The sequence below is a fragment of the Argiope bruennichi genome, chromosome 1, assembly GCF_947563725.1.
Source record: "Argiope bruennichi chromosome 1, qqArgBrue1.1, whole genome shotgun sequence".
Taxonomy (NCBI): Eukaryota; Metazoa; Arthropoda; class Arachnida; order Araneae; family Araneidae; genus Argiope; species Argiope bruennichi.
Genome location: NC_079151.1, coordinates 102,013,334 through 102,033,750, shown reverse-complemented (window position 1 = coordinate 102,033,750; position 20,417 = coordinate 102,013,334). Strand labels below are relative to the sequence as shown.

Genomic DNA, 20,417 nt, shown 5'->3' with positions numbered 1-20,417 from the left:
TGTCAAAAACCACACATCAATTTATACTAATTTGATTTCATCACAATATAAAACGAATTATGCAATTAAAGATGTAAGTTATGTACATATATTCTTAAATAAAAAAAATAAAATGAACATTGCTTCTGGCAATTATATAACAAAATGAAATCACAAACAGCATAATGATTATAACATCATCAATAATCTAAAAGAAGCGATCTAATTACTAATGATAATGCAATGGTGTATGCAGGGTTTCCAGTAACTTGATATAATTTGGTTCTGAAATTTAAAAGAAAAACTGTACAGTGCTTATTACAACATATAACAAAATCTTTAGGTAAATAAATTTTTGTAGCTATGTAATAATATAAAGGCAAATAAACTAGTATATTGATAGTCTTTTTCTGAAAAATTAGAGGAAAAAATATTTACTATTATTTTAAAATTAATACAACTCTATTTTTCCCCTTATTATTTGATCATCAAAATATTGGCATGCACATTACTGATATTTTAGAAATTTTGAGCTAAAAAAAGTCTTGCAAATTTGTTAGATTTAGCAAATATTTAATAAGTACTTTCCTTTTATAGCTAAAGTTTGGAGATTTTTCATGAACGTTTGTAAAAAGGTAGAAAATTATTGATTAAATAAAGACATTTGAAGATATTTTTTAAAAGAAGGGAAAACATTATTATCAATAAAACTTACCTTCATCACAGTTTAGGTAACCATGTCTCACTAAGAAGTCCAAAGCAATCAAAGAACTTGTAAGCTTAAAATCATCAGTCACTATCACCCTTTTTAACTAGAAAACACACAAAAAAAATTACAGATGTCAAATAAAAAAAAAATTTTAAAAATATTTTAAGAAATGAAATATTAATTTCGTTTTTGATTTTCCACTTCCTACTTAGTTTTTCCTACCTCGTCAATGGATAACAAATGAAAGCTCTCAACTTCATTATCACTGTTTGTAGGTATGAAATCAGAAGGTATTTCCAAATCAAATACAAATATAGTTTCAGGGAAAATCCCTCTTTCATCTTCAAACATGAATCTACAAAAAGAATTGAATATCATTAATAATTGCAGTTTTAAAATTCATATAAAATTAGTTTTTCAAAAACTTAAATAAAAGATAGTATACAAATATCATTAGAAGTCATCCTGGTTTTTTTCCCCCCGTTTAATACTTTTTCCTTCTAAGGTTATTTATTTATTTGCTCAAATATAATAATTTTCAAAACATTAAATACTATGATTGACCCTAGAATCTGAAATAAGAAGCTAAACTTTTCCAAATCTCAAACTTTTCAGATAAAACTCTTTAAAAGTAGCAAAATTGGAATTCAAACAAATAGATAGTAATTTGAATCACAATTTCTTTAATGTTTTTGCAACTGAGTTTGAAGTATAATAATTATCACAATGCGGAATTATTATAATATGATGAATTTTGCTTGAATAACAATTTTAATGCTAATTAAAATCCCCCTAAAAAATTTCCAAGTAAATAGCAGAATATTTCTTTTTTAAAAAAATAATGAAGTTATTTTAACATTAATTATGAGAAAGTAAGCACTAGGAATACTTACGAAACTACTCCAGCTGGTATCATACTGTTTAATAAAGTATCAGTCAAAGAAGCCTCCTCCTGAGCTTCTTTACGAACACATTCCAAAATAGTCATTCCAACACTAAAACCTCCACTAACCTATACCATAGAAAATTTATGAATTAAAAATTATTATTGTACTTAAATGAACAGCCTTTTTAAAAGTAGTTGCAATTTTCAAAAAATAATGACTGGTGAAATTTCAATCTTTCAAAATATTCCATCACTGATCATTATTATATACTCACTAAACTAGACAGATTTATTCATGAAATTTCATTTTTAAAATTTATTTTGAACTCAAATTTAAAGATACATTAAAAAATTCACTATGACAATGTTTTTGAAATGTTTGGAATCAGGTATGAATGTTGCATTCATTTTTTTTATTGTATGACACCACAAAAAGCAATTAATAACCATTTAGGAAAATCTCTAATTCATAATATTTATATATGAATGGATCTAAAGAGACAAGATTTCTTTTTAAAAAATGTGTTTGATTTGAACTTGTAGATTTAAGCTAAATGCAATTTGATTGATAGCAAATTTTGCTTTCTTTAGCTTCAGAAACAATAAATTTAACAGAAATGCTTAAAAAAATGGCTACTCCAAACTTGCAGTTGGAAATAGCCTTTTTAACAAATATAATTAATAAACTACACAAAAAGATTTTTAAAATATGCTATTAAATTTCTGTCATGAATAAAAATGAAAGTATTATAAATGTTAACATAAAACAATTGTGATTCGATCAAAATTTTCACAGAATCAAAGTTTTCACAAAAGAAATATAAAGTACTTTTTAATTCGCCTTTTTAAAATTTAAAAACATAAATTTATTGTTTGATATTTTATTTTGAGATGAAGATGAGCAGTACGGTAAACAGTGTAGACTTAATCAATAAATATCAAGAAAACAAACAGCTGCAAAAACAGACAACCCAAACCTATTATGTTTTTAAAACTCTGTATGTTTGAAATATCAGAATTGAATTTTTCAATATGTTTGAAAGATCAGAACTGAAAACAGAAAAATAGCAAGCTTGAAACCTATAAAGAAATATAAGAAAACTAAAAACTAATTTTGCACTTGCATAGATGAATTCAACTGCTAAAAGAAAAATAACATCTTTCTTCTCACAGTGAATTTTAAAGAATATTGTGCGAGGCAAAATATTATGAAGACAGCTGAATAGAAGAATAATAAGATAGACAAAACAAATAAAGATTAATTAATTTCTCTTTGAATTCTCAAAATAAACATGGCTGTGCTGAATTTAAAGAAAATCCTGAAAAAATAACACGGTTTAAAGCAAATCTTTTCTTACATGTAAAAAGAAGTTATGAAAATACTGACCATATTATCAAATTTTCCTGGCCAAGTAGGTTTTGAACAAGCCCTTTTCTGAATCCAGATACTCATGGTACCATCAGCATTTTTAACAAAACCATTAACATGAACACCACATCTTTTAATGCCAAACAAACCTAAAAGTAAATATGTACATGTAAATGGCCTTATAAGCTTCTTACATGGACATCAAGCAAATAAAAAAAATTTTAATATATTGTGTGGTCATGCAATTAATTAGGTTTTATACTATATTGGTTAAATAACCTTTTACATAGTATTTTATCTAATCATAAAACCTTCCACCCTACTTTCTATAGTAAAATGCATACATATTTGACAACATTCATGATTCTAAACTAAAACTTATTGGGAAAAAAGAATAGCTGTGACCAATATAGTATAAAAATCATAATTAGCTATAAAATATTACGTTTGCATTTTTACATTATGACCACATACATGTTGCCGACCTTTCCATCTTCATTACTGGAACATCACCAAATTTAGAACTCACATCATAGCACTGAAAAAGACAGAATGGCTCAGACAGTCAGCAGGAATTATTAAAACACAGTTTAGCTTAATAACTATTTTAGTGGATACTAACATCCCTTTCAATATATGATGCAATCTACAAAAATGAAACTTATGATGCAAATTATAAAAATGAAACGATTTCTATAACAGAAATCTGAGAACAAAGGAAAAGGGAATAAGAGAAATAAATTTATGTAATAAAATTATAATCAATGTATGCATAATGTATTAAAGATGTCTTTCAAAATTAAATTATCAGTGAATAAAAATGTTTTCTCACCTTCAAATAGAACCATTGCATCTAATTATTTGGAACAATCTGCAATACTTTCTAAAGATTAGGGAAGGCAGATGCATATCCCTGAATAATTGTAATTAATATTTACTTTATATATTTTTTCCCTATCCAAACATAGCTATTAAAGTAGTTTTTCTTATTCAATATTTTTATTTTATTTTTCAATCACAAAAAAATAAAACAAGAGATGTTAATATAAACAATGCGACATTATAAACAATTCTCTTTCCAAGAAAGCATTTCTTTCATATTATTTTAAACAGTTTCAAAAATATATAGAACTGTTTTATCTTTTGACCTTCCTTCCTTCCTTTCCTTTTAATTTGCTTTTATTATTATTATTATTATTATTAAACAACAGTAAAACATTATTTATACACTTTTTATTTACACACTACTTACATATACATGTTCATCATATTCCTTATTCAATCATAAAAATTATGATAATTAATATATTGTTTATAAGACAAAAAGCTTATTACACTTACAAAAAGCTTACTATCCCCCCCCCACCTCCATTTCTAAAATTCATATGTTATCTTCTTGTTCAGTCTTTTTCTCCTCATTCTCATTTATAAAATACTTTCATAACTCTGGAATTATTCACAACAGATGAAATAATAAATGAAATGTCTGGTGGCAGTTTCAGTGAAGAAAAATAATGTGAAAAAGTTATTTCAGCTTCTTTTTAAGGTGCAAGAAAATTCCATTAAAAGCTTTGAAATTATTTTATTTCTCAAAATACTAATAAAAAAGCTTTCAAATAATTTAACGAGATTCATAATACTCTTTTTAAAACCTACAGGCAAATTAAACACAAAACATTACACACACATATTGAAATATAAATTGTGTAAAATAAGAAAAAAATAATTAGAACACATAATAATAGTATGTTTGTTTGTTTTTTCTCCAACAATAACAAATAAAGGTTTCATTTTAAAATTTAATCACTGCTTCCAAATGCTATGCAGTAAGATAGCATATCTATTTCCATAACCTTTAAAATTATTACTTTCCAATGCATTTGCATTAATAGACTTAGTAATTATCAAAACTGCTTTTTTAAAATTTTGATTATGCATCATTTCATTTATATTGCATTTTATATTGGTCCTTGAAAGATATATAAATAGTATGTCACTATATTTATTGGCATATTAGTGCTGAATAAACAATTAAGGATTAATTTAATTTAATAAATAAGGGACTTCATATAAGTTAACAAGTTCATATAAGTTCAAAGTTATAATTTAAAACTGATCTTAGAAACAAGTCCAGGCTAACACGATACTTAAGAAAGTCACTTTTAAATTTATTTACATAATTTTGTGCACACAAGAAAGCAAATATACATGATATACCATTATCAAAAACAGTAAATAAAGAAAACACCCATTTTTTACACACACATATAAATTATATGTATGTACATATAATTTACATGCATATGTATTAACATGTATTTGTTTTTAATACTAAAATGATGAGGAGCATGATGAAACAATTATGGTCAATAATCAACCAACTTCCAAGAAAAATAAATCACATAAAGTTAATTTTTAAGGAAATTTCATTATCTCTATATAAACAAATACTTTTGTAATTGAAAAAAAGTGTTTAGTAATTTAAAAAGAGTAAATTCATTCATACATCTAACTATTTTATCTTCTATTTTTTTTTAATGTTTAGTTTTATAAAGGTAATTTTAAAAATATGTATTAAAAATTTATATAAGAAAACCAACCAATTTGAATTTTTTTGTAAAGAAGAATCAATTATAAATACCAGTTACAGCATCTTGAATAAAAAAAAAAAGTTTAAATACAAAATTCATCAATTTAATCTGAATTTATTTTTTTCATAAAATTCTCAATAGAAATAAATGTATCCACTAATAATATGTATGAAATAATTATAAAAATCATGGATTTGAACACACAGATGTAAAAAGATACACTTATTTCAAATATTTAAAAATAAGGTAGAAATAAAGTTGTTCACCAATTACTTTTCAAAAATGAGAACTACTCCTATAATTAAAACCTTATAGAGCAATAACTAATCAAAAATATCTTATAATCCAAAAAAATTATAAAGGAAAGTTGATTTTTCTTTTAGGAAATTTTTTATCCATGCCAATGTAAAAATCATAATTTTCATACCTCAATTTTTCTTAAGAACTAATTTTTAGTTAAAGAATACGAAAAAAATAGTACTCGTGATCTTTTCAATTCCATATTTAATAAAATCAATGTAATGAATACTCCTTTTAAATATTCAGAGCATTTAAATGCACATATAAACTTTAAAATATATAAGCATTTGATGAAGCTAAAACACCATAAAAAAATTAACTAGATGCTATGTTCTCTTAATACAATTATATAGGCAGTACATGCATAAAGCCAGAAAATCAACATATATTTAAAATAATGAATATATAATTTCATTCTGATATACTAAATTTTAATTATCGTTAAAGGGAAACACTAGTTCCAACAGCTAGCAAATACGAAAATAACATTGTAAAGGTTAATCTAAAAGAAATATAATATTAGTAAAACCTAAAAAAAATATTTTAAATAATCAAAAAAGATTATGAAATTAAAATAAATACTCTAAAGTATTTGTTGTATTGTATAGAATCTCATACATAAAAGAAATCAAGAAATTAACATTTTATGTATAATTATTACTTCTGATTCAATGTAGCATGCATGAGACTGTTAAAGACCATCTAACATTTAAAATGCAATAGAAATGAAATATATAATGTAAAAATTTACCAACCTCACAAAACTGAAAATTAAAGCAAAATTATAGTACACTGTTAAAAACTTTACTTAAATACCTCATTTCTCCATCCAGCTAAAGTGCTGAAAATTTCTTTCTTTCGTAACTCGCGAAGAAGATCATCAAGTTTCTCACTTCTTTCTTCATATGTCCGCCATTCAGGATTCAAAATAACTTTATTTTGAGCCTGATCATACTGAAAAATGGCTGAATAATGCAAGAGCTCCTTCCAAATATCTGGCCTAATTATACCGACTTTCTCAGTGCCTACGTAAAACTCTTTGCAATCTCCTTCATTAGGGCCTTTAAATTAAAGAGAAAAATAATTTTCTGCAATTATTAAAATACATAAAAAACAATATAGAGCATTAAAGGTATTTTTAATATAAAATGATAAAATTTGTAAATTAATAAATAATTTATCTGATGCCATTTCAGATCAAAGACCTCAGAAAAATCTTATCAAATTTTAAGAGGAAACTCATATTAGTAAATCTTAGCAATGGAAATTACTATTAAAGGAACAACTTAAATTCTGCTTACTGATTTATTACTCTATGTTTAATGACAATGGGAATTCAAGTAACTAAATACCACTCTAAGAGTGGTATTTAGTTACTTGAAATAAAATCAAGACTTGATTTTATAACAGGAGAAAATGGGCTATACTGTTACTTCTGATATAAGGACACTGTGAATTTTATTTTAAAAAGGGAATAACATATTAATTCCAGTTTATTTAAAATTTAATCAAGTCATTTTGTTTTCAAGAAATTTGTAGGTTTTGGAAGAAATCAAACTATTAATTACATTTCCTTAAACCTCTATTTTTACATGTTAAAAGTAAAATTTTTTATTTGTAATAAAATTTTCTCTAATCATGAGTTATGTTTATTTTATGATGAAAAACATTTTAATAGCAAAATTAATTATGTTTAAGTTCTATTAAGTTAAAAAGGATTATCTAAATTCACATTATGTTGTTATAAATAGCTTTGTTACAAGCTATATCAGATGTGATGCAGTATTGCATGCATTATTTGTCAATTAACTAATTCTAATCAAATATGTTTCACAAGATAAATTTTATTACTTTTAATAGTTCTGCATCTTTTATTTAAAATAGAAATATGAATGATAAATAAAAAGTTAATTTTTCCAAAAGCTTTTTCTTCATATAATTTAGCTGTTTTTTATGGGATGTTAAAAATATTTCTTTACTACATTAAAAACAGTTTCCTTTCATTACTCTTTCTTATGATTTTTAAGCAGGAGAATAGACCAAAAGAAAGAATGAAGAACATTTGAAAGCTACTGTGTTACTGTAATCTCTATATTTCCCCCTATATTTAAAGCTTTCAACTTATGTAAATTTAGCAGATTTGATATGTTTATTTTAAACTTGCTTTAAGAACAATTAGATATTTCAATTGAAATAAATTTTTACAAAGTCTCATTCTTTATAATAATTGCTGTTAACAATGAATCCCAAAAATGGGATACAGTGTTGCAATGACCATTATTATAAAAAAAAAATACTAGAAATAAATATTAGTCTTTTTAATTTTCATGATTAGGAACAAGTAAGTAAAAGAATAAAGATCACATTAAGAATTTTATTTACTTGATACCAACTGAATACCAGGATATTTTGATACTACAGCTGAAAATAAAATGTACAACACTAAGCCCCACTTTCTCTTATAAGCTTTAATAGTTTTGTTTTTAATTTTAGTTATACTGGCACTGAGCTTGATTTAAGGTATGTTGCTTTGCATAAAAATTTATACTTATGACAAACTGGATATTATAAGTATATAGAGTAAGAAAAAAATTGAAACTGTTACCAATTCCTAATATTTTGATACCAGATAAAAATTAACATCTAATTAGAACAATTATTAACAGATATAGAAACACAAAAGGCAAAACTTACAAAGATTATGAGATAACTTATATAAATATGATCCCATTTATTATACTAATTTCATAGTTACCATAATTTGTACAATAACCATTCTAAGACAAATTTTGTATGTATTGTAAGAAGTTTATTTATATATATATATATATATATATATATATATATATATATATATATATATATATATATAAACTTTCTATGTTCCAGATAATAAGAAATTCAGAATTTAAATTTTTACTAGGTTTTTCACAATTCAAGAGAAAAAAGTTTTTTTTTTTTTTTTTATACCAGACAGTTTATTTTATATATACACACAGCCTACTGTTCATTCACTATTTTTTTTTAAAGAAATAAACTATTTAGATTATTTAGATCTGAAAAAGCACTCTTAATTATGAATTCTTAAAAAAAAAAATTATTTTTATTCATTCAATACCAGTATCCGAAAGAAACCGAAAATACACATATTCCCATCAAAATTAAAAAAAAAAAAATAGATTATTATAACTAGTTCTCCAGCATAAGAATGCCCACTAAAATTAAAATGCAAGCAAACTATAAATGTATAATTAAGATGTAATACTGAAAAAAGAATTATGTATTAGATACGCAAGAATTTACTTTATGAAAATGGTGGATAAAAGTAAATGCGCAATTAAATAAAATAGCATATTATTCACATTTTTAATAAATAGCATGTATTTTAATGGCATATAAAGATACAAAAACTAATTGCAAGGTCCATTCGAACGAATGAATACGGAACCCTCAAAGTAACATTGACCAATGATAAACAAACGTCAAGAGCGAAGTAAAAATAAAACAAGATACCTATTTTACTCTTGAGATTGAAATTCCTAAGTAAAAGTCCTAATTTATGTGACCAATTCAGTCCATTTGATGAATTTCGACAAATGTATTGAGATACAGGACCATTAGTATATCGTGTCATTTTTTCCCAGCACCGATTGACACTGACAGCAGAAGCATAATGCATAACAGAGATAAAAATAAACAAACTGCTAATCTATAATAACTTCTTCTGCCTTGTCTTTCTTTTTTCAGAATGTACTGCAATAATTTACAACAAAATTATTTACCACGGATTTTTTGAAATTTAAAATAATAAAAATATATAATTATTAAAGTATTATATTAGATAAACTAAGTATTTTACATTCTTCAAATTTTGTTTTTGGAACTGAAACTGAAATAGCAAATGACGTCATTTCTTCTGCTCAGTCAAAAGAGAAATTCTCTCAACCAAATTCTCTCACCATTGCTCGAGTTTCGAATTTCGATGAATAAAGAATAATGAAAGTTATACTTTCATTTTTCAAGAAAAATTCTTAATAGTCCATTTTTTTAAATATCACTGTTACAGAACTTCAAATTGCTGTTTAAAATTATTTTTACGCAGATGATTAATCTGAAATGTTTTTCAGTCTTTCTTAGGAAATGAATATCAAATCGTCACTGATAAACAGTTTAGATACATAAGTCATCAGCGATTTCATTAAAGAGTGCCTTTTTTATTAAAAAATATAATAGTTTAATTGGAGCAGCTTGTATATAAAATTTAGGGGACAACAACAATATCAAATGTATTCATAACTTTATTATTAAATTTAGGTGCTGCAGTGTCTAAATTTAATCTCGAAGCATTTAAATCCATCAAAAATCTGAAACAATTTTAAAGCATAAAGCAACATTCTAATTTTCCCTAACAGCACTCCGCACCAAGGAGAGAATTATTGTAGCTCATCGCACCCTCTCCTTATCTACGCACCTCAAATCTTCTTATAGAACAATAATGTTACAATATTATAGAAATATCTTCACAACATTCTACAGCATTCAGATTAATAAGTAACATCGAAGAGATACCGTACCTCTTGTGGTAATACAACTTCTCTCTTATCAGGACTAGTAAATTATCACGTCTTCAAGAATATAAATAGCCCAAATAGACTACTTTCATTTTCTCATAATCATCCTAAAAGTCTTAACCCTTCAATTAGTATAATGTAAAGTATAAATTTAAAATAGTCATGCTAAATATATCTTGTTTGTCACTCATTCATGATTTCAGCCGAGCGGAAAATTAAGGCCGTTGCGCGCCTAAGAGTTTCCCAAGAACACCCCATATTATTGGCATCATTGAATTTCCTTTTCCACTTTGTTTTGTCCGTATCCGTAGTAATCCCACAATATTGTGTAATATTTAGGAAACATTAAATAGCATTTTGAATACCGAGAAATATATATTTGACAGGGAACTGCAATTATAGTCACAAAATCCCATACCATATTTCATATGTTTAAGTCAGTTTGCTTTTAAGTTATCACGTTATTTACATGCATCTGGAGGTACAGACCGGCAGTTGTTTCAACTTCTTGTTGGATTTGACTCAAAATTTGGTAGGTGCTTACTATATAAAGGCTAAATCTGCCTGCCCAATTCTATTCATGCAGCTCTCATGGTCTTGTAGTTATCGTGTTGACTTATATTCGAACAACCAAATGGACAGACTTCTCGAAGGATTTTGCCCAAAATTTGATAAAAATCAGCAAGAAAAAAAAAGGCTATCAAATTTTACCTATATAGCTCAAAGTTTTTATTATTATTATTATTATTATTATTTTTGTCACAAATGAACAGACATTTTCTAAAATATGTTTTTCGAATTCTGGCAGGTCTGAAACGTAGAGATTTGTCAAAATCTAAATTCGTCAACGTTATCGGCAGACATCACGACATGCGCAGAACGCGTTGAAAATTGAACAGATACAGTTTGTTTGGTACCTGACACGTGACCGTGAATTGACCCCATTGTGAACCTTTGAGTATAATAAGTGGATATTAATTTTTGAATTTTGTGTAGCACGTACTGCTTCCATGCTTAAAAAATGGACATTATTGCGAGGAAGCATGCATTAAAGCACCGATTGATTTATTGAACTTGATTAAGCTGACAACATTAAAAGAATCAAAATTAAATCAATCAATTTCCTCTCCTTTTGGATCATCGTCTCCCAAAAGGAGAATAAATTTTGGATGAAAACTATTCCAAGAATTAATAAAATCCTAGTAAGAAATAGCAACATTAATCCAAGAGAAATTAAGCTCAGACCTTAGGAGGGATTTATTGGTAACTAGTAGTAAATGTTAGAAGTTCAACAGTTTGTCACAGGCTTCTAGAAGTTGATAGGGAGGCAAAATGGCCAAGGAAGAATTCCAGAAGTCTGTGAATTTCGAAAATGAAAAAATAAATATATTTAGCATGGACCAAAAAATATAAAGCGTGGACTGCTTAAGACTGGAAGAAGGTAAATTTTACTGATGAAACTCATATATCTGTACAGGGTTATGTTAAAGGAATGTCGTGAGATGAGATGATAACGAACTTCTGAAATCTGTGCACGGACAATACCCTCTGAAACAGATGGTTTTTTTTAAATGACAAATGGCACTCGAAACTTATTTCGAACAAGTACATAAAAATACTACAACGTAGAAGTGTTCTATTATTACAAATTTTTCCCAGGACATTTCAACAGACTAGACCCATTGCCATAAATTAAAACATTTATTCCGAGAACTTTCATTCTCGGAAATGAAATTAATCAGGGTGGCTATAGATATGGTGGGAAAAAAAATTCCAGTTTTTTTTTTTTTTTTCGACTAAACTTGCAATATTTTTCGGACTTAAAGGCTCCTAATTATATTAGTCTCAAAATCACCATTTGTGTATAATAAACATTATAAAAATACTTTCATAGGTTATTTAATATAAAAAATAATATATTTTCTTGAAATTTAATTTTTAAAAATGAAAGAAACTTTATGAAAGAACTATTAAAAAAGTATATTCCTTTTTTTTTTTTTTTGCATGGAAAAAAATAATGGGAATTTTAACAAATATTTTGTTTCTAAAACTTATAAAAATTTTAAGACACATAAAAAAAATTACTCTCAGTAACAGAAGTTAAATTAGGCTAACATTAAAGGTTATTAAAATCTTGACAAAAAATTTTAGTGCTCACTTAATAATTACCAGAATAAAATGTTGCAGCATAAGTATAAAAATAATATGAGTGTATGCACCTAATAATACATGTTTTAACAAAGATTTAAACAAATAAACTTTAAATTAACATTTTTTTAAAGTTCCTTTTTGCATATTTTTGAAGTTAATAAATTCTTCCTAAACTCTCTTTTTAAGCTGCCTCAAGAATTTTATTTATTTTGCTTTTAATTCATCTACTTTCTTTTTTCTTTTCAAATTTTCTCGTAATTTCTTTTCTTTCTTCCATTTATTCTCTTCTTATTTGATTAGTGAATTCCACACATTTCAAATCAATTGTTTTGACATTTCAGAATTACTTATTCTATTATTTTCTTGAATGCTGCCACAAATTCTTCTCATTGCAATGAATGTTTCTTCTTTCATATTCCTCCATGGATAATATTTATTGGTTGAAAATCCTCTCTCAACATTTCTATTGCCATGAGAAAGGATTATTATCATCTATATCAATGATGAGGCATCATTGCAATGTTTCAAATTGAGAACAGGTCGAACCAAAATTTATTCTCTCTCTATTCGGTGACAAGTGAAAATCGATTGCTCTGAAAATTTCATTAGGGTTGTTAGCAACATTCATCAGTTTATCACTCTTATCATAATGAAATTCCAAAAAGTTGGTCTACACTTGAAAGAAAGCTATCTCGTGTTTGGAACTGAATCGTTTTGGCGACATTAGGCTTCAAATGTAGAGAAATGATAATGCAAAATCGTGGATCGCACGCATGCTTAGAACAAAATGCTATCATTGGCAATTTAACAGAATTTTTAGGTATTTTTATAAATGAAATTTCCAAATCAATAAATATCATTGACTTTTCCCTGGTTTCCCATCCTGCTTAATGATCTGAAAATTAAACAGACTTAAATTCCTGAGAGAATCTGTAGAATATACTGAGAAATTGTTTAGGAAAAATGGATTGTATGACAAAAGAACGCATGACAGCTAATACTATAAAAGTGTGGTTTCGATATAAGTCAAAAACATATGCACTAAGCTAATGAAATCGATGGCAAAACGTGCTGAAGATGTCATTTTTGCTAAAAGAAGATATACTTCATATCAATGGATGTATTTTTCAGTGTATATAAAGGCTCTGTATGAATAAAAGCAGAGTTCTTTAAAAAAGGTTGTTTTTTTTTTGTACTTTGTTCCAATTAATTCTCACAGTATAGTATGTGAACAGTTGTAAACAATAAATTATGAATCAACTCAGTATTGCACTTTTCTTATAATTTAGCAATGCATAATATCTAACATCTATTAAAAATCCGTTTATTTGAACCTTATACAAATCCATACCCCTTTACGGATTCGAAAGAAATTTGGTCTACATGTTCCCTTAGCAGCTAGACAGATTTACTACTTCATTAAAAAGTTTTTATAATCTTCTAAAGGTAGTAAAATTAGTAGTGGGAGGCTGGATCTGAAATATTTTACATTTTTCTTTCATACATTTGAATAAATCATTTTCCCCATTTTTTTTTTTTTTTTTTTTTTTTTTTTTTTTTTTTTTTTTTTTGCTATCTTAAAATAAAAAAAAAATTAACTTTAAGTAAGATGAACCACAATTCTGTACAAATATTTCTTTAATTTAATCAATCTTTCAAAATTAATTTAAACACAATTTGTTACAATCCCCCTCTTTTTTTTTCAACGAAGCATTAAGCCTACTTTCTGTTAAATTATGTCTCCCAATAGCAAACGTTAATGTTTTTTTTTCCTTCCGACATTTTCAAATTGGTTTTTATTTCATAGTAACTTATAATATAGGAATGTGATAATTTATCTTGATGCGTTGTTCTTTAATATTATTGATTTTTTTATTGCTTGTTACAGGTTCGCGCCCATTGATGGCATTTCTGTCTCGTAAGACGTTTTTGTTAATTCTTTTTAGTATCTTAACATTGAGTGTAAGAACGGATTCTGTGACCGAGACGTGGCACCCAATTGTGAGAGGTGTCCTAATCTGTTATAGTCTACCTCAAGTGGCACAAAATGTGCACTGAAATAAAATGTTGTTCACCAGACAGAAAGGAGTTTTATTCGAAGAGATTTACATTAAGTGGTCCGTCGATTACACAGTATTGAACCATCGAGAGTTTTGATAAAAAGTTTTCAATTGTTTCGGTTTTGCCGCTTGTGTTTGCGTGATATTGTTCTCAGTGATTTCTGAATCGTTAGAGTGATCTCCAATGGATATAATCCAAATTCCTATGATTGGATTATTGCATCCGTTTTGGTTTTAAGGTAACTGTGAGTACACTTTTGTTTTCCAAATTTGCATATTAGTTTAGTTTTTATGAGTTGCATATAATCTTTACAAAATGCTTTCAAAACTTAAAAAGAGTGACTTAATTGAAGTTGCCGAGGAACTAGAAATTGATATTCCTTCGGGTGCCAAAGTAGTTACTATTAAAGATTTAATTGAAAAGAGCGAGATCTATAAGGATAATTACGAATTCATAAAGACTGTGATTGAGTCAATAATTGAAAAGAAAAAAGATTACGAGAAAAATGAAGCACAGAAACTAGTGCTGCTGAAAAACTTACTTAAAACTCGCGCAATTAGAAAAACAACTTGAGCTTGTGAATTTGTAAGATATAACACAAAAGGTCAATGTGACAAATAGCGATTCCGATTCCAATTTTAGTTTAGTAAGTTTGATAAAAAGTGTCGAAACTTTAACTATACCGGTTCCTATACGAGCAGAGTCGTATAATTTATTTTTCCAATCGCTTGAAAAAGCTTTCAAAACCAAAAAGACCCCAGAACAATTCAAGTCAGAGATCCTATTAAATATTTTAGGCGAAAAAGCTACCAGTTTAATGATATATTTAAATAAGGATGAATTGTGTATGTATGACAAATTAAAGGAATTAGTGTTAAAAGAATTTCAATCTACACCACAAGAAGTTTTAAATAATTTCCGTAAAGCGAAAGAACATCCAAACGAAAGCTATATCCAGTTTGCATCGTGACTTATTGCAGCATTTGATTATTATTGTCAATTAAGAAAGGTAAATGATTTCAAGGGAGTTTGGGAACTCATGGTTTCCGAAAAAAGATTTGATTCATTAAATCGTGAACTACAAATTTATATCGACGTGATACAAAGAGAATCTTCGTATGTGCCACCAGATTTGACCAGGCATTGCGATATTTATGTATCGTCAAAATTCAAAAACAATAGTTTAATAATAAAACAATATGATTTTACAACCGAAAATTGTAAACCATTCTCAAAAATATCGTAAAGAATAAAGTCCACAAAAAGCATTTGGGTTGAGGTTAAAACTCCTAAATGTGTAATTTGTAAATCTAATGAAAATCATTCCCTAAATGTATGTCCTATGTTCAAAAATATGCTTGTTAATGAGATAATTGAGGTCGTTAAAAATAAGCAATTATGTTTTAATTGTTAAAATCACCATAAAATTGCTAATTGCTATTAAAAATCCAATTGTTCCATTTGCAAAAAACAACATAACACTCTTTTGCATCTGGGAAATACTCAAAGCGAAAATGATACTCGTTCGCAGAATGCTAACGCTGGATAAAATCCAAGGTCAAATGTATTTGTTCCGCGAATTGAAAATCCCAGGAATAATTCTTCACAACTGACGAATGAGTTACCTACGAGCATTACGCATTCATTCACTGCTACCAACTTAAATGTAAACAAAATGGTTTTAAGTACTGCAATTGTGATGATTTAGAATAATGTAGGAATGTTTACGAATGCACGTGCGTTACTGGATGTCGGCAGTATGCGTCATTTCTTTTCAAAACGGTTAGCCGATAAATTGAATTTGAAAAATGAAAAACGAAACATCGTGGTTTCTGAACTAAATCATCTTCTGTTATTAACTGGATCGTAAAAACGAAAATTTCGAATGTTAGCAGAAGCTTTGAAAAGAGAATTGAGCAATTGGTAGCATCGCATATAACAGGTTGTATCAACTCCAAACAATTTGACATTGATTAGAATTAGATAGTTTCCATTTAGCGGATGTGAGTTTCAATGAACCTGGTGAGGTTGCTATTTTATTAGATGCCCAAATATTCTATGAACTTTTAAGATAGAGTCAAATTAGGTTTCCGAGAACAGACATTGTTTTTCTAAATACTGTGTTTGGGTTTGTTGCTACCAGAAGTGTTCCAATCGGAAACGAAATTACTGTTCATTGTGGGTTGATAATAGAAGATTTGGATGCAAATTTAAGGAAATTTTGGAAATTGAAGATGTTGAAGGGGATAAATTACAAAATGATGGGAGTTTAATATGTTAAGATCATTTCATGAAAACACATTTCAGAAATGACGATAGAAGGATGTCGTTAAAATAGAACCCCTCTCCCCATGTTTAGGTGAGTCAACACACATTGCTACTAAAAAATTGAATTCATTTTGGCAACGTTTGATGAGACTATGAGAATTTGGGGCATATGCAGGCAACTTGCGAAACTCCAAAGTACATTATGCCTCATCATGGCGTTTGTAGGCCAGAATGTAGTACTAAAAAATTACGCTTTATTTAATAATTGTATTTTGCGCATCAGCGGCAACGTCATCTGGACAATCGCCGAATGATAATTTGTATTCAGGATCTGTTCTCCAAGATGATTTGTTCGCTATTTTGTTGCAATTTCGAAAACATTCTGTAGTTTTCACCGCCGATATAAAAAAGATTTATCGTCAAATTTGGATACATCCAGATCAGTGTGATTTACAATGTAGTTTATGGAAGGATTTAAAGGAAGAGAAATTACGTCTATTTAAGTTGCTCATTGTTACCTATGGAACCAAATGCGCCCCTTATTTGGCGTACTAAAGCAAAGCAAGCAGGGTACTAAAGCAAATATGCTGTGATGAGAGAGACAATTATCCTTTAGCCGCCGCTGCGTGCAAGGATTTTTACGTCGACGATATACTCAGTGGTACCGAGGATTTATCTTCTGCCATTGAACTACAAGACAAGTTAATACATTTGTTAAAATCAGCTGGTATGGAGCTCAAATAATCTTGTTCCAACGTAGGATCGAGAATACAATTTCGATAACCCTAACTCAGCAACTTTAAAAACTTTGGGATTACAATTCAATCCTGAAAATGATACATTTAGTTTTAGTATTCAAAAAATTGTGAGTCCTGCAAACAATGTTATCGGGCATATCCAGATTGTTTGACCCTTTAGGTCTCTTAGGACCTTTGATAATCACAGCGAAGATGTTCTTGTAGATGTTGCGGATTTTGAGAATTGATTGGGATGATGAAGTTCCCTTGCACTTAAATAGAGTGGGAAAAATTTAGTTCTGAACTGAGTCAATTGAAAAATTTAAATGTAGAATGTCATGTGCTATGTTTTGAGGCTCTGAAAGTAGACTTTGTAAGTTTCGGGGATGCTTCGAAAAATGCGTACGGTTGTGCCGTCTGCACCAGGTCTTTGTCAAGGTCTGGTGAGATAAAGGTGTCACTCTTATGCAGCAGATCTCGAGTTAGTACGTGACCTCCGAGAGATATTTCTCGGTGGTCACGGTTAGTATCCCACGTTTGGAGCTGTGTTCAGCAGATTTGCTTTTTAAGCTTATCGTTAAAGTTCTGTCATCCTTGCAACTCGACATTCATGAAGTACATTTCTACTCGGACTCCACCGTGGTGCTTGCTTGGATCAAAACTCCACCTACATCGTTGAAAACCTTTGTTGCAAATGAGTCACCAGGATTCAAGAGTATACTAAGGACTTCCAATGGCATTATGTAAATACTGTTGAGAATCCCGCGAACTTGATGTCACGAAGAGTTTTTCATTCAAAGATAAAACAGTTGGACATTAGGTGGAATGGGCCGTCTTTTCTTTCATCTAGTAATTGGCCAAACTTCAATGACGATCCGGGTGTTTCAGATGGTGAATATCTTTTTGAGGTCAAAGGATCTGCAAAGAACTTAGAACTGAATAAGGATCCTATGATTAATCTTTGTAATAATCCTAGTTTTTTAGAGTGTCTATTAGAAATAAGTAACAATTATAGTAAAATTGTTCGTGTTTTAAGTTATGTTTTCAGGTTTGTCAAGAACCTAAAAGGAGCAGCGAAGACAACAGGTCCATTGAATGATGAGGATTCGAACTATGCAGAGACAAATCCAAGAGTTTGCTAAAGACGACAGTAGTCTCCAAAGACACCACTGTGTGTCTCCTGGTAGTAAATTAAAAACTTTGAATCCTTCCTTGGATTCTAAAGGATTGTTGGGTTGGGAGACGGTTGGGTAATAGTTAGTTTAACAAAAAGCAACAGATAATTTTGCCAAAAGGCCATAGGTTAACTCTAATAATAATAGAACATTTTCATAACAAATGTTTACATGTTTGTGCTCCTTCTTTACTCTTGTTATAGAAAAATTTTGGCTTCTAAATGAACGTAATAGCTGCAGAAAAATCGTTCATCAATGTATCATTTGTTTCAAAGCCCAACCAATTGTGTGTACTCAAATCATGGGCAATTTGCCCAAGGAAAGAGCGTCTCCAGATTTTGCTTTTAATTGTGCTGGGGTCGATTTCTGTGGGCCATTTTATATTAAAAATAAGGCTCAGCATAAAGGTACTTTACAGAAAATTTATATTTGTATTTTTATAGGTTTTTGTTTTAAAACTGTTCATATAAAAATTGTTTCAGATTTGAATTCTGATTCCTTTATATCTACTTTAAAGAGATTCATGGCTCAAAGAGGTAAATGTGCTAAATAGTTTTCAGATAATGCTAAGAATTTTGTAGGAGCTAATCAAGAAATTAAAAAACTTCATGAAATGGTTAGAAAACCAGATGAAAAGCTGGCAGACTATTTAGCTGCAGAAGGTACTGAATGGAAATTTATTCCACCAAGATCCTCACATTTTTGGTGGTCTTGGGGAGGCAGTTATAAAATCATTTAAATATCATCTAAAAAGAGTTGTTAAGGGAATAAATTTAACTTACGAAGAGTTCTTAATGGTAATTGTGCAAATTAAGGGAATTTTGATTTCTTGACCATTTTGTCCCTTGTCAGATAACAAGGACGATTTTGAGGTTCTTACTCCTGCACATTTCTTATTAAATAGGTCTTTAACCTCTTTAAATGAGCCTGATTTGAAAAATTTAAAAGAAAGTCATCTCAAGAGATAGCAAAAGGTAACTAGATTTGTACAATGTATGTGGAATTTTTGGCATTAAAATTATTTGTCAATTGCAATAGAGATCTAAATGGATGTTTGACAAAAATAATGTAAAATTAGGAGATTTAGTGTTATTAATCGAAGATAATTTGCCTTGTTATAAATGGGCTATGGGTAGGATAGTTAAAATTTATTATGGTGATGATAAGAAAATTCATGTTGTTAAATAAGATTAAAATACAGTCCAGTACTTGTAAAAGAGCCATTTCTAAAATTTGTATATTGCCCATGGAACATAATTAATTTGTAATATTTAATTTTGTAAGTGTAAGTTTTGATTGTTATTTCTTAAGGATATTGATTATTATGCATTGTGTATTTTTACTAGCTTTGTGTATAGGGTGTAATATTTATGTTATTAAACATTGTAATCACTTCAAACCCTGAGGTTCCCTGGAAAATGTTACAGGTTCCCGCCCATAGATGGCGTTTCTGTCTCATAAGAAGTTTTTGTTAATTCTTTTTTGGGCCTAAGTGAAGATTAGTGTGCACCAGCCGATTGTCGCCAATATTGCAACCCATCGGATCCCTCTTATAGCAACCGTACTGCTGTTTTGTTTACTACTTTTTGCAATGGTTGAGTTGTACTTAAACTACAATTA

The 20,417-nt window shown here is 28.4% G+C and overlaps 1 protein-coding gene across 1 annotated transcript; it reads right to left on the bottom strand.

Moving 5' to 3' along the window:
• On the bottom strand, positions 1-9,530 carry LOC129966313 (uncharacterized). Its single transcript, XM_056080736.1, has 8 exons — positions 9,348-9,530; positions 6,651-6,895; positions 3,418-3,481; positions 2,962-3,092; positions 1,582-1,700; positions 911-1,043; positions 695-791; positions 1-264 (listed from the first exon to the last, which is right to left on the bottom strand). The coding sequence occupies exons 1-8, from the start codon at positions 9,511-9,513 to the stop codon at positions 209-211; spliced, it is 1,011 nt and encodes a 336-aa protein (XP_055936711.1). The 5' UTR covers positions 9,514-9,530; the 3' UTR covers positions 1-208.
• Positions 9,531-20,417: the final 10,887 nt, after the last annotated feature.